At 51.9% G+C, this 13,258-nt stretch overlaps 3 protein-coding genes across 3 annotated transcripts; all 3 read right to left on the bottom strand.

The window, feature by feature from the left end:
• Positions 1-37: 37 nt before the first annotated feature.
• BXZ73DRAFT_108540 (uncharacterized protein) lies at positions 38-2,320 on the bottom strand (the record flags this gene model as incomplete). The annotated part of the gene is made up of 8 exons (XM_048017176.1): positions 38-441; positions 572-633; positions 693-889; positions 960-1,142; positions 1,197-1,352; positions 1,403-1,928; positions 1,983-2,148; positions 2,200-2,320. 8 exons carry the CDS (start codon positions 2,318-2,320, stop codon positions 38-40), a joined length of 1,815 nt encoding a protein of 604 aa, XP_047871082.1.
• Positions 2,321-9,993: 7,673 nt separating this feature from the next.
• BXZ73DRAFT_108538 (uncharacterized protein) lies at positions 9,994-11,520 on the bottom strand (the record flags this gene model as incomplete). The annotated part of the gene is made up of 5 exons (XM_048017175.1): positions 9,994-10,007; positions 10,081-10,577; positions 11,024-11,153; positions 11,201-11,392; positions 11,445-11,520. 5 exons carry the CDS (start codon positions 11,518-11,520, stop codon positions 9,994-9,996), a joined length of 909 nt encoding a protein of 302 aa, XP_047871081.1.
• An 87-nt stretch (positions 11,521-11,607) lies between these two features.
• On the bottom strand, positions 11,608-13,046 carry BXZ73DRAFT_108537 (uncharacterized protein; the record flags this gene model as incomplete). The annotated part of the gene is made up of 5 exons (XM_048017174.1): positions 11,608-11,832; positions 11,892-12,035; positions 12,086-12,253; positions 12,302-12,345; positions 12,536-13,046. 5 exons carry the CDS (start codon positions 13,044-13,046, stop codon positions 11,608-11,610), a joined length of 1,092 nt encoding a protein of 363 aa, XP_047871080.1.
• Positions 13,047-13,258: the final 212 nt, after the last annotated feature.

Here is a 13,258-nt window from a genome sequence, read left to right as displayed (position 1 = left end):
TTAATTAAATCGGCTATTCGTGAGAACATCTAAAGACTTACTCCAAGGAACGAAGGTACTCGAGCTTCTCGACGTACTCCACGGAGCTCTGGTCCAACCCCGGCTCATCGCGGAGGGTAGAGAAGTAGGCGGACTCCTCGGCAGCAAGGTTTGCGAGGTCGTTGCGCGTGACATTGATGCGGGGGAGAAGCAGGTCGAGATTGAGTTCGCCTGCATCCACGAGTCGGAGCGCTTGGACGAAATTGTTGAAGAGGAAGCGCCCCAGATTTGTGTACTTGTCGTAGTCCCACTGGCGGAAGTACTGCACGATCAGCAGGTGGCGGCGGTAGCCACTAGCGTAGCGAACAATTGATGCGAGCGAGTTTGATCCGCTGAACACGCGCTCGAGCATCTCCAGATCTTCAATGCCGGCGCCTTGATGATGTTGGGGTGATGGAGAAGCTGGCACTTGTAGGAATGAGAGTACGCATGGAAAGACAAACACAGAAGCGCGAGCCACTGCTTGCGGAACACCGCACCAAGGGTGCTGCGAGCAACTGTGCTTCGAAGACACAACCAATGTCGTACCCACAGAGCTTTCGGCCTGGGAGGCACTGGTTGATCTTGTTGACGATAGAAAGGCCATATTTAGCTCTTAGATCATGATCGGTAAGTATGACGTAGTGATCGGGGACAAACCGAAGAGTACTCACTTTTCCCCGCTCCTGACCATGTCCGCAATCCACAGCATCTTCCCGTGCCTGCAGCACGACGCGAAGATTCCAGTCTCCTCGAAGGCGCCGTAAGCGTGCTTCTTCACCTCGGCCTCAGCAGCCTTCCAATTTGTCGCGCATGGTGAGGGGTTCGCCGTCGGCACCATCCGTGGGATCGCCCTCGGTATCTTTAGGATCTGATCGTGGTGCCGGCTCGTCCGCATCACTCCCGTCGCTTAGTGCGCTAGCGACGGGCCTAGCTTTGACCTCATCTTGGCGCTTCAGAACCTCATTGGCGTGCTGATCGACAAAGGGGCGAGGGAGAATAAGGTCGTTCTTGAATTCACGCGTGTCCGCAACATCTTGCGTGCTGCGTGCGAGCCTCTTGAGGGAATTGCCACCATCCATGCCCAGCTTCTTGTCCCACTCCGTGGGTTCCTCGTCCTCGAGCTGCAGGGAGTATAAAATTAGCATGATGATCAAAGCGATCGAGATTGTTCCCACTTCATAGCCGCATGGCGGACAGCCGTGGATCGCGCGCCAGTCCAGCGTATCCCAACCGAGCGCCGACATGACGTCACGCTGGACGTCCTCGAGAATCTCAATGTAAATGTCGTAAGCGTCCCCCAGCGCTGTGCGATAATGCCGGCGGTAGCCCATCTGATGGCTTTGGATTAGCTTGCAATAGTACATACTCAATGGATACTCACCTCATATTTGTAACACGCCATCTTTGCGAACGCCTCCGTGCTAAAGGATGGTTTGAATAGCTTGATGGTCCGGAATAGCTCCAATGTGTCAAATGACATGGCGAGCTCCGGCTGTGAAGGCGTTGTGGCGAGATAGCCGCGCGCGGCGAGCGCCTCGCAAGGAAACTGGTCGCTCGCCACCTCATAGTCCACTTGTACTTGGAGGGTATTCAGGTCTATGCACGCCACCTTGCGGACCTGAACGTCTGAGCCCGACAGGAGCGGAGAAGCACTCGGCTGCGGCTGCAGGGTAGGGGAAGATTGATCGGAGGGCTTCTCGGTCGCACGGATCGGCTCGGAAGCGGGAATCTCGGACGCTGATCGGGGCCCGTCCTCGGCGCCATCTGAGTCCTCCTTCCCCTGCCACTTGTACTTCCACTTCAAATACATAGTCTTTAACGCAGCCATGCGGGGCTTCCACGCGTTGTGCTGAGCTTGGCGACGCTCTTTCCACGTGCGCTCGTCTTTTGCGCTGCGCACGCTTCCTCTGGAGGGATAGAAGATGTGAGCTTATCTGACTTCAATAGATAGAAGTACTTACTGCGCTTGATAGAGCGCCAATCTCATCGCCTCGACATCAGCGTCATCGCTCCACTGAATGCCCTCTTCTCTGGGGACTTGAATGTCGATCCCCAGTAATGATCCGTCATCATCATTGTAGCGCTTGAATGTCTGGTTCATGGCCTCGCGCTGCTCCTGTGTCAAGTCTGCCAATACTTGAGCCACTCTATGGTCTCAGAACCGTAGTAACTACGCACTATTGATCAAAGCTTGATTGCGCGCCTTTGCGGCTTCTTGCTCCGCCTTCGCCTCTTTGCCGGTCATCTTCTTTGTTTGCATCGGTGTGATGCCCAGCCGTGATTGATCCGGCTGCGTCATCGGGTGCCTCCCTCGTCCTGCGCGTGTTACTGTGTTCCTCTTACCTGCTCTCCCACTCGACGCCATAGTAAAGAGTAGTAGTAGAAGAAGATGGTGTCGATGCACCATGGATAACGATAATCCGTATACCTTGCTTGCAGTGTCGGGCAGCTCATTCATCCATCAAACATGAGGCGCCAGGTGAAACCAAGTGTGCGGGTGAAATTTAGCGTGCCTGAGACTGATCACTGGGCGCCGTTGCTGCCCGAGTCTTTGCCCTCTCCGACATAAGCCTGCCGCTTCAAACACATGTATTGTAGCGTACATAGAGTCCCGTACATGTGTGTATTGTACTGTATGAGGGGAGGAGGAGGAGAAAACATACCTGGGAACATAGGAGGAGGTGAGGCACGAGGCTATCCGGGCTGTCTGATGGGAGGTAGTGGCGCCATGTGGTCGCCCGCGAGATCATTCTGCCGAGATCATTCCTCCGCCTGCGCCATCACTCACGCGCCGTGCCAAGTGCCGCCGCCGCACCTCCCGCCCGCCGTCTCGTATGATGACATCATCCTCCGCGCCCCCGCACTTGGGCGGCGGGGGCAAGCGCGCAGTGGGAGCAGGCTACGCCCCTATTCAAAACATCTAATTGCATCAATGAATGTGTGCCGTAAATACAAGTACATACAAAAAAGAACGAAGGAAAACGATGGGGAGGGAAGGGCAGGACATAGGGGACAGCAAGCTCGCCGTGGGAGACAGCGAGCACGAGTGGCGGGGCGGGAAGGCGCCGGCGGCGATGCGGCGCGGGCGCGGTGTCCGGAGATCTCGGGGCGGGAGGGAGCATACGTCATTGTCGGAGGGATCGGAGCGGTTGATCGGGACATCACGGAGACGGGCAGGGGGAAACATACGGGGGGGCAGAACATAAGCCATAGTAGGGGGTGTTAGGACCTTCCCTACAAGGGAGGGGATGGGGGCGCGGCGTAGTGCAACTAGTAGTAGGGGGAAGGCGAGAAATTGAGTAAACGAGGCTCGGCACGGCCCCCCGGATCACACGAGTTACGGGAAGCGCGATACCGTGAGGCACAGGTGGCCTTCCGACAGGCTTTCGTAGCAAGGTTGCCCCAACAGGTGCTCATTCTCCACAAGTAGGGGATATCGTTCTCAACATCGCACTTCTCTGTACCTTCAACCGACTTAGCCGTGGCATCGGATCACTCAGACGACTCCTCCACTGAGCCTGTCTTCGACGAGAACACTCCTCCAAGTGATCTCCATTGCTACCGCTGTTTTCACGTATTCGACACACGAGACCAGGAAGATTGTCACTGGGACGAAGAAGAAGAAGATTTTTACGCTTGCGGTTTACAACCGTGTCCTAACCGTCATCGGGACATCAACGCGCCAGCAAACTTTGGTCACAGACCTGCTAATTTACGCGTACCAGGACGACTTGTCGCTCCTGATTATCCGCAGCATCCTTCTCATCTTCTCTCGCTCCCCGCACTTCCTGCGTCAACTTCGGTCACTGCGCCAGGTTCTCCACTTCCCTCGGCCGCAGCAACCGGACCTCCTCCCTCTCCTATCTCCTCACACCACTCTTCGCTCGAAGTCGAGCAAGTCCTTGAAGCAGACGTCACCTCTGACGCTCCGCTCTACGGTTCATTCGTCTACGGTCCCCTCGAATTCTATCCTATCGTCGTTCATACTCCCTCTCCGCCTCCACCCACTCTCGTCCCTCTAGACGATACCCTCGAGATCCTCTACACGCTACCTCTCATGGACACTGTCCCCGTCGCCAAGGGTTCGGTGCTCAAGGGTCACGATGGATACAAGCAGTGGGCGCACAACATGGAAGGGATGTGCCTCATGCTGTCCTGCTGGGAAATTACCGCCACTCCTTCACTTGATCCTCCACCTGCTGCCACCGAAGTCACTGCTCTTGCTGCTTGGACGCAGCGTGAATCGAAGGCACGAGGCCTGATCGTCAAACAGGTCTCGATCGAGGTTAAGGAGGCGCATCTCACCGGCAAGACCTCTGCAAACGCAATGTGGGAGGCTCTCAAAGCGGCTTACGACAAGTCGGACGCTGCGTCGAGCTTCGCCCTCTTCGAGGAACTTATCAACCAGGACCGTTTCGACGAGAACAAGGACCTCGCCGACCAAATCTCGACCTATAACGCCAAGTTCGACCGCATCGACGCCACCATTGCGAAATACGGTGACGGTCAACGCGCCTTCATGTGCATGGGCAAGCTCCCGGTCTCCTATTGCGCCATTGTCACGACTATTCTTGCGACTTACGAGTCCAAGAACATCACTATCGACAACGTCATCTCGCAGGTTCGCTCCAAGCAGACCTTGCGCAAGACATTGATCGGCAACGGCGAGGAGTCCGTCAGCAAGGTCACCAAGACCAAGCCCAAACCCCGTGGTCCCTGCGCTCACTGCAAAGGGAAGAACCACGACGAATCTCACTGCTGGCAGAAGCATCCTGAGCTCAAGCCGCAGGGGAAACGTCAGGGCAACGGCAAAGGCAAAGGCAGAGATAATGGTGGTGGTGGAAATTCTGGACATTCGCAAAACGTTTCGGCTCAGACTGTCAATGTACTTGTAGCGTCAGACGCCTCGTCCGCGTCGAATGAGATCTCTGCTGCTTGGTACAACGTGGGTAACACCGCTAAGCGTGATTCTCACTTCGCAGTCTGGTGCATGGATTCGGGTGCTTCACGTCACGTATCGGCATACAAGCATGACTTCTCCTCCTACACTCAGTTTTACGGCCGTACGTGCGGTGGTTACCCCGTGGCGATGCAAACACTGCCGGAGCTCGTACGAGCATGTACCCCGTCCGAGACGGTCGTACGAGCTCCCCAAAGGCGGTACGCACCGGAATTGCGGTAATGCATGTAGTACGTAGCCACAGACGTTCTGAGCACATACCGACTTGTTTTACGGCCGTACGTGCGGTGGTTACCCCGCGGCGATGTAAACACTGCCGGAGCTCGTACAAGCTCGTATGGGAATGCAATTACATAAGTAAATCAACACCGAAGAGTGACGACGGAGCCGATTGTCGGCATTCAGAAGGCGGAGGTAATACCGAACCTTCAATACCGAGCGCCAATACGGCCCTTATCAACGAACAAGGGGTCCCACTGCTACATCACCAATCCCCCCACTACCATGTGTTTCCTGAAGATCGAAAAAGGTGTATACTATGTGGAAATTGTGTCCCGCGTAGTAGAGGTCACTGTTGCTTTCCTCACTAAGATGATCACCACTGACCACTTGAAACACAGATATCCAACATTGCCCCAAGAATATACTTGGAGTGCCTGGTGAACGGCTGTGGATCGGTAGAGGTCGACTTAGACCCATATGATGTGGTATATAATGCTGACACCCCAAAGCTGTATGTGCACTGATAATATTCGTCTAGTCATTGGTCTTTCCACGGCCGAAGTTTGGTCAAATGGTTCGGATCCGCAGATTCGTCGAACAGAACAACATGTTTGAGTGTGAAGAGCTCATAACGGCACAAGAGGCGACGTGCGCCGACGGTATGATGTAATCGGCTTAATATTTATGTTCGCTGACTAGGCCTGATAGAAACCACACCTCGTATGGCCTTGTCCCGGACCAGACCTTGGAAGCTGGAGAAGAAGTAAGTCAGATTACGGGATAGGAATGTACATCGTAAACCTTTGTATATCGGTAGGTGTAAATGGACACATTGTCCTTTGTGTGCCTCGTTACCGGAATGCTGAGAATGCCAATATCAAGCAACGCGCTGAAGAGTGGAAATGTTGGCACAGAGTTCATTGCCGGATACATGCAATCACTACCGAGGCAGATGTGTCTATACAGCCAAATACAGGGTCTACTGAAGAGGTTTAGGATGCACGAGACGGACGGTGCGGAACATCTCTGCGCTCTGCTTCTCCTTTCTCTCCCACATGTGAGCTTGTCCGTTAGCGTAACACTTATGGCAGGGTGACTCCGCCATGAACACGGCCTGGTAGAACCAGTTCTCCTTGAGCCGGGCAAAATCCAGCACCACGCAAAGCATCTCCAGGTCAAGCGCATTCAGGTTCTCCCACCAATGGTCCTTTCGCTCGTAGCCACACTGCCACATTGTTCGTTGGGCTACAAGATGTCAGGTGTCACCTGTGGTCACCACGGCTGTATTACAATGCCCCAGGTACATGGGAATAAGCTTTTGCTATTCCTGAGGGCGTTGTTATTGTAATAAACGTGGTGAGGTCTTTAACAATAACAACGCAAGGGGGTCTTGTAATAACTGGTGCTGAGGCTGTTAAAAGCAACGTGGGGTTGTTAAAACTGGCGTAGGGTTGTTAAAACTGACGTGGGGCTGTAAAAAAGGGTGCAGGGTTGTTAAAATCGACGTGGGGCTGTAAAAAAAGGGTGCAGGGCTGTCAAAAAGGGTGCTGGGTTGTTAAAACCGACGTGGGGCTGTTAAAACCGACGTGGGGCTGTTAAAATCGACGTGGGGCTGTAAAAAAGGGTGCAGGGTTGTTAAAATCGACGTGGGGCTGTTAAAACCGACGTAGGGCTGTCAAAAAGGGTGCTGGGTTGTTAAAACCGACGTGGGGCTGTTAAAATCGACGTGGGGCTGTCAAAAAAGATGCTGGGTTGTTAAAATCGACGTGGGGCTGTAAAAAAGGGTGCAGGGCTGTTAAAACTGACGTAGGGTTGTTAAAACTGACGTGGGGTTGTTAAAATCGACGTGGGGCTGTAAAAAAAGAATGCAGGGCTGTTAAAACCAACGTGGGGGTATTACAAAACGTGCCAGCTTGTTAAAAGTGACGTGGAGATATTACAGAATGTGCCAGCCTGTAATAACTGACGTAGAAGTATTACAGAACATGCTAGGCTGTAATAACTAACACCAGGGTCCCACTGGGACCTACCTAGCTATAAATAGCCTGGTTCAGGTACTGCTACAGATGGGCATTCTGGCAGGTATAGTGGGCTGGAATTGGGGATAAATGGTTAGCTAGAGATGAGTATGGCTAAACGGATACGTTTGGGCTGGTATAAGCAGCTGGAATGGGGAGCAGTAGCTAGTATTTACCAGTAAATGGGCAGCCTGGGGTGCAGCACAGGGTGGGGAAATCGTCAGGCACTAGTTATTTATCAAAAGAGGCATCTAATAGCTTTCTAACAAATCCAAGATCATGTTGATTGGAGCAGTATTGGTGGAGATACAGATGTACCCCCGTTTTGGCCGATAGGAGCATCTGCTAGAATCAGAACTGGTGGATGGAATCCCCTGGTTCTTGTTGTATACCGTGTGGATTGCCTTCCAATGAGTGGGGTCGAAATCCGATCGGAGAAAAACCCCTTCATTACGGAATAGATTGCTGATTACGCTTCAGCCACAGCGCTTTTGATCTCTCGATAGCCACTTCCCATATGCTCCGATAAGTGTTCTTCTTTTTGCAGTCTTTTCCTCTACTCTACGGAAAAGTGTTCTAGGTGTCATTTTAACAAGAACAGCCCTCTGTACCTTCCTGTGCAGCTGTGCACACTTGCAGACCTTTGCCTCACCCCTCCATAACCGCTCCATTTATCAATCTGGTTCTTGTTGTATTGTTTGACCATTGTGGTATACTGTATGTTACTAGTATGAAAACATTATCGGTCTTTGTTTAGGCTATATCCATCCTTATCTCTCCTCCATGCATTGCCCCCTCAGCACATGAATCCATCTCCGATAAATGTACACTGCGTAGATCTGATAAGAGCTTGAACACACCTATCCAACGCAGGTACAATCACGAAGATCGGTGAAGAACTCAGGAAGTAACAGTGTCTACAGCTGAAACAGGGCTCATTTTGCTCTACAGCCATGCCCCTCACTCTACACAAATGTGAAATAGGGCACACACACACATATACCCATGGCAATAACACATGGAACATGTTTCAGGATGATATTGAATATGACTTAGCACCTCTGCCACATGTGGGGGCAAGTGTACCATTCCTTGCAGGGTTGAGTGGGTGTTATGTGAAGAGGTTTCATCTCACACTTTGTAGCCCAGTGGTGCATTCTGGGCTCCAATGGAACATCTTCACCAATTCTGGGCTGATTCACATGGTTCTTTCTGCATCTTGTAGCTGTGTTCGAGGCGAGTTCTGATCGACTTCACAAGAGACTATCAGAGTATCACATATGATTGGATCGGGGGAGCAAGTGGGGGGACAGATAGGGGCATTACACTATCAAACATGTTCTGATAAGTATGATCATTACATATCTTAGGGCCCTTGAGCAGTGCCAATTCGACACAGAAGACACCATGGTGATATAATGGGTAGTTATGGAGGGGTGAGGCAAAGGTCTGCAAGTGTGCACAGCTGCACAGGAAGGTACAGAGGGCTGTTCTTGTTAAAATGACACCTAGAACACTTTTCCGTAGAGTAGAGGAAAAGACTGCAAAAAGAAGAACACTTATCGGAGCATATGGGAAGTGGCTATCGAGAGATCAAAAGCGCTGTGGCTGAAGCGTAATCAGCAATCTATTCCGTAATGAAGGGGTTTTTCTCCGATCGGATTTCGACCCCACTCATTGGAAGGCAATCCACACGGTATACAACAAGAACCAGGGGATTCCATCCACCAGTTCTGATTCTAGCAGATGCTCCTATCGGCCAAAACGGGGGTACATCTGTATCTCCACCAATACTGCTCCAATCAACATGATCTTGGATTTGTTAGAAAGCTATTAGATGCCTCTTTTGATAAATAACTAGTGCCTGACGATTTCCCCACCCTGTGCTGCACCCCAGGCTGCCCATTTACTGGTAAATACTAGCTACTGCTCCCCATTCCAGCTGCTTATACCAGCCCAAACGTATCCGTTTAGCCATACTCATCTCTAGCTAACCATTTATCCCCAATTCCAGCCCACTATACCTGCCAGAATGCCCATCTGTAGCAGTACCTGAACCAGGCTATTTATAGCTAGGTAGGTCCCAGTGGGACCCTGGTGTTAGTTATTACAGCCTAGCATGTTCTGTAATACTTCTACGTCAGTTATTACAGGCTGGCACATTCTGTAATATCTCCACGTCACTTTTAACAAGCTGGCACGTTTTGTAATACCCCCACGTTGGTTTTAACAGCCCTGCATTCTTTTTTTACAGCCCCACGTCGATTTTAACAACCCCACGTCAGTTTTAACAACCCTACGTCAGTTTTAACAGCCCTGCACCCTTTTTTACAGCCCCACGTCGATTTTAACAACCCAGCATCTTTTTTGACAGCCCCACGTCGATTTTAACAGCCCCACGTCGGTTTTAACAACCCAGCACCCTTTTTGACAGCCCTACGTCGGTTTTAACAGCCCCACGTCGATTTTAACAACCCTGCACCCTTTTTTACAGCCCCACGTCGATTTTAACAGCCCCACGTCGGTTTTAACAACCCAGCACCCTTTTTGACAGCCCTGCACCCTTTTTTTACAGCCCCACGTCGATTTTAACAACCCTGCACCCTTTTTTACAGCCCCACGTCAGTTTTAACAACCCTACGCCAGTTTTAACAACCCCACGTTGCTTTTAACAGCCTCAGCACCAGTTATTACAAGACCCCCTTGCGTTGTTATTGTTAAAGACCTCACCACGTTTATTACAATAACAACGCCCTCAGGAATAGCAAAAGCTTATTCCCATGTACCTGGGGCATTGTAATACAGCCGTGGTGACCACAGGTGCAGGTGTGTTAATGACCAGTGGGCGGAGCAACGTACTTTCATCATTGTACAAGGTGGAGCCCTCTTCCGATGTTCTGGTAAACGTCCAGATCCATGAAGGGTGCTTGTTCCGAGCACTCCTGGTGGTTGCTTCCAGGATCGTGGTGTTGACAGTGAGATTGGACTTTGTGATGGGCTTGTAAATGACCAGATCATCCGATTTTTTCTTGACATCTTCAGGGTCGTTCGGGTCGTACAGGGCAGCGAGGGCAGTGCGAGAAAGCATGTAGAGCTGGACATACTTCGCTACTGAGTGGTCGACCATGCGGATCTCGCTAAAGGAGCGGAGAGATTTGCGGACAGAAGTGGCGTTGCGAACCCGAGCGTAGTAGAGGTAGGACTTGGTGTCAATCCCGTCACGAACACCGGAAAGACATTCGTTCATCTCTCCCTTCCGAAGTTCTCGCTCCGCAAGGACGATGTCTATCAGACCGTGATCCTTGCAATACCGAATACCGAGTGAGGACGGCATGAGAATGGGAAGTTGCTCTGGACTGCCGAAGTCAGTTGCCTGCGCTGTGTGGCGTGTTCGCTGTTGCGTCAGTCCCGTAGTCTTCGAGGGAATCCCATTCCTCGCTGAGATCCCCGGGGCCAACGACCAGCCAGGGAGGAGCGTTACTGAGATACTTTGTCGCGTCGGTATTGAACGATTGAATGTCTGATGACAACCGTTGCCTCTTCTCCGAAATCGTCAGTTTCGCCTTGTGGTAAAGCTGTGCTGCAAGTCCCGAACGAGTCGCGCAATGACCACCCTGAACATGATAAATCAGCATGCATTCTGCCAAACGCATTATTGCACATGTGCCCCAGTATCCACTTCACGATCGAGCGCCTGTGGTGATTACCGACACGCGAGATGCGGACCCTCGGCATTGGCAATACCGATCATTGAATACTGAGACCTTGACTGATATATTCAGGTGGTGCGGAACTGGCTCACCTCTGGCGGTCTATACTGATTCCCAATGAGAGCCATGCAAGTAAGTCCGCTGAGATCGGATTCTCGAGTGATACCGTGTGCGTGGTGTCGCCGTTCAAGAGAGCCGTCCTGACTTGCGTCTTGTTCGCCGCTGTAGTCTAATGAATATAAGTGTGCAGTTATTAAGATCAGACTCACGTTTGATCTTTTTCGGTGTAAAAATGTCCATGGCGGAGGCATCGGTTTTGCGTGCCTCTCGCGCATCGAGAATCTCCTGTTTCCATTCGGCGCACTCTTCCTCATTAGCAACACGGTCAATTTCTTGAAAGGCCTCCTTTGCTGCAGTGTACTCTTCCACTGATTCCTCCCACTTGTCAACCAATGACTTCGCTGCGGGCCGATAAGTACCGATTGCCGAACTTGACTTCCGGAAGAGACCTACGTAGACGACAGAGCTTCATCCAATTCGAATCTTGCATGTGAGCGTCGATAACCTCTTTGCGATGCGACGTAGCCATCCCATGAATACTGTCCTTAATAAAATTCAATGGCTTCCAGAGGTTTCGACAACTTCACCATCTTGATGGCCGACGTTGGGAACAAGCTCAGCGAATGCCGAGCGTAACACGATTTTGATGGCCGTGAACGTGGAACTGGCCGATGGCCCAAAAGAAGGTAGCGGCAATGGGCCACTGCAGGAACGGAGATGCTTCAAATCGTTTGCGCGCGTTGATGTGGTACTGACAGGCGATGTCGTAGATGAGGACAAAAGTCGTGTAGCCGGCGAACCACTTCCATGCCCAGTTTACGAGTAATCCATGTTCCGTTGGCTGCCGGCAGTATAAGAACCAGTACGAGGTTCATGGCCGAAATATCACTCATGCTTCACCGCACTGAAAGTCCACACTGTGTGTGGAATGAAGAAGCCATGCCTCGAGCAGGCAGAGGCACCAATTCCCGTTGCGTCTAGATGGGCCTTGCCCCCAAGGGACTCTTTGGTGGCTCGGTGCTCGTTGCACGTTGCGGCAACCCGCTTTACCGAAGTCAGGTCGTGCACCGACAATGCGGTAGGTCGAGACATACCTCATCCTTTGCCCTTGTAAGTGCATCCTTCAAATGTGCGTCAAACCATTCTTGAGCGACAAAGTACAGGTCACCGTCGACGAAAGATACATTGTCTGCCGGGTTTCTCATCACCATGTGCTCTAGGTTGAAGCTACCGTCGTGTGCTGTGAAGCAGGATATTTGTGGCTGATCAAATCATTAGTGAGCCGGTTACACCTCGGTAATGAGGCGTACCTTTCGGCACTCTCGGCCCAGCCAGGGGATGTGTTGATTCCTGGCTGGGGACAGGCTGAGCAGGCAATCACTAATCCACCGGGCTTCCTCTCGGTATTCGATTCCTCATGACCGATGCCTGCATGAAGTTTCCACTTCAGCACTCGGTATTGCCTGGACGTGCGGAGGAGAGCCTTGTAGCCCAGCTAATTTATATTGTGTCAGCTGTGTTCCTTACGCTGCATTGGTACTGACCTGGATGGAGCCCCAAAACGCCCCATCGGTAGTGCGACAGAGCTTCATATGATAAAGACGTTTTGCATTGCTGATTGGTGAGGAGGAAGTCGTCGAGGCAGGCTAGCGTGAACACGGTGACTGGACACTTCACGGACGCCGGATAGAATCCACGAAGCAACAGATGCTCAGCCTCGGAATCTGCATTTGTGCACTTGCAGAAAGTGAACGCCAGGCGTTGAATGCCAGTGGTGTGTACCACTGTGAGAATGCGCTCCCCTCGGTACATGGGTACATCTGGTGAAGCGGTGCTGGACGGACTGCCGGCGGCATTGTGGTTAGTTTGACCGGTATTTGATCCAATGCCGGCCTCTTCGCCGACTACTGTGTCGTCCTCATCTTCCTCGTCCGGATCTTCAGGATACTCGTCAATCGGTAGATTGGCAGCGTCTTCGAGTGGCTCGAGCGAATCCAAGTCGTCAGCAATAGGTGGTAGATTGAGTTCTGGTACAGCCCCAGGAGGCAGTTCCATGAGACTTGGACATAGCCTGCCATCATGACCGCAGTGAACCTGAAGTCTCAGATCGAATAGCGATGTGCGCCGCCAATGATTGGTATCCCAAAAATCGACGTGGTGGTGCACGAGGTGGAGATGTGCCTTTCTGCAGCATTTGGAGCAAAACATTGGCTGACCCAAACACATGCAACATCTCCACGCCAACACCCCACCGCACTCGCACTTGG

This window comes from Epithele typhae (genome assembly GCF_022376455.1).
Source record: "Epithele typhae strain CBS 203.58 chromosome Unknown BXZ73scaffold_168, whole genome shotgun sequence".
NCBI lineage: Eukaryota > Fungi > Basidiomycota > Agaricomycetes > Polyporales > Epitheliaceae > Epithele > Epithele typhae.
Note: the sequence above shows the minus strand (reverse complement) of the source record. Positions and strands in the feature narration are given on the sequence as shown.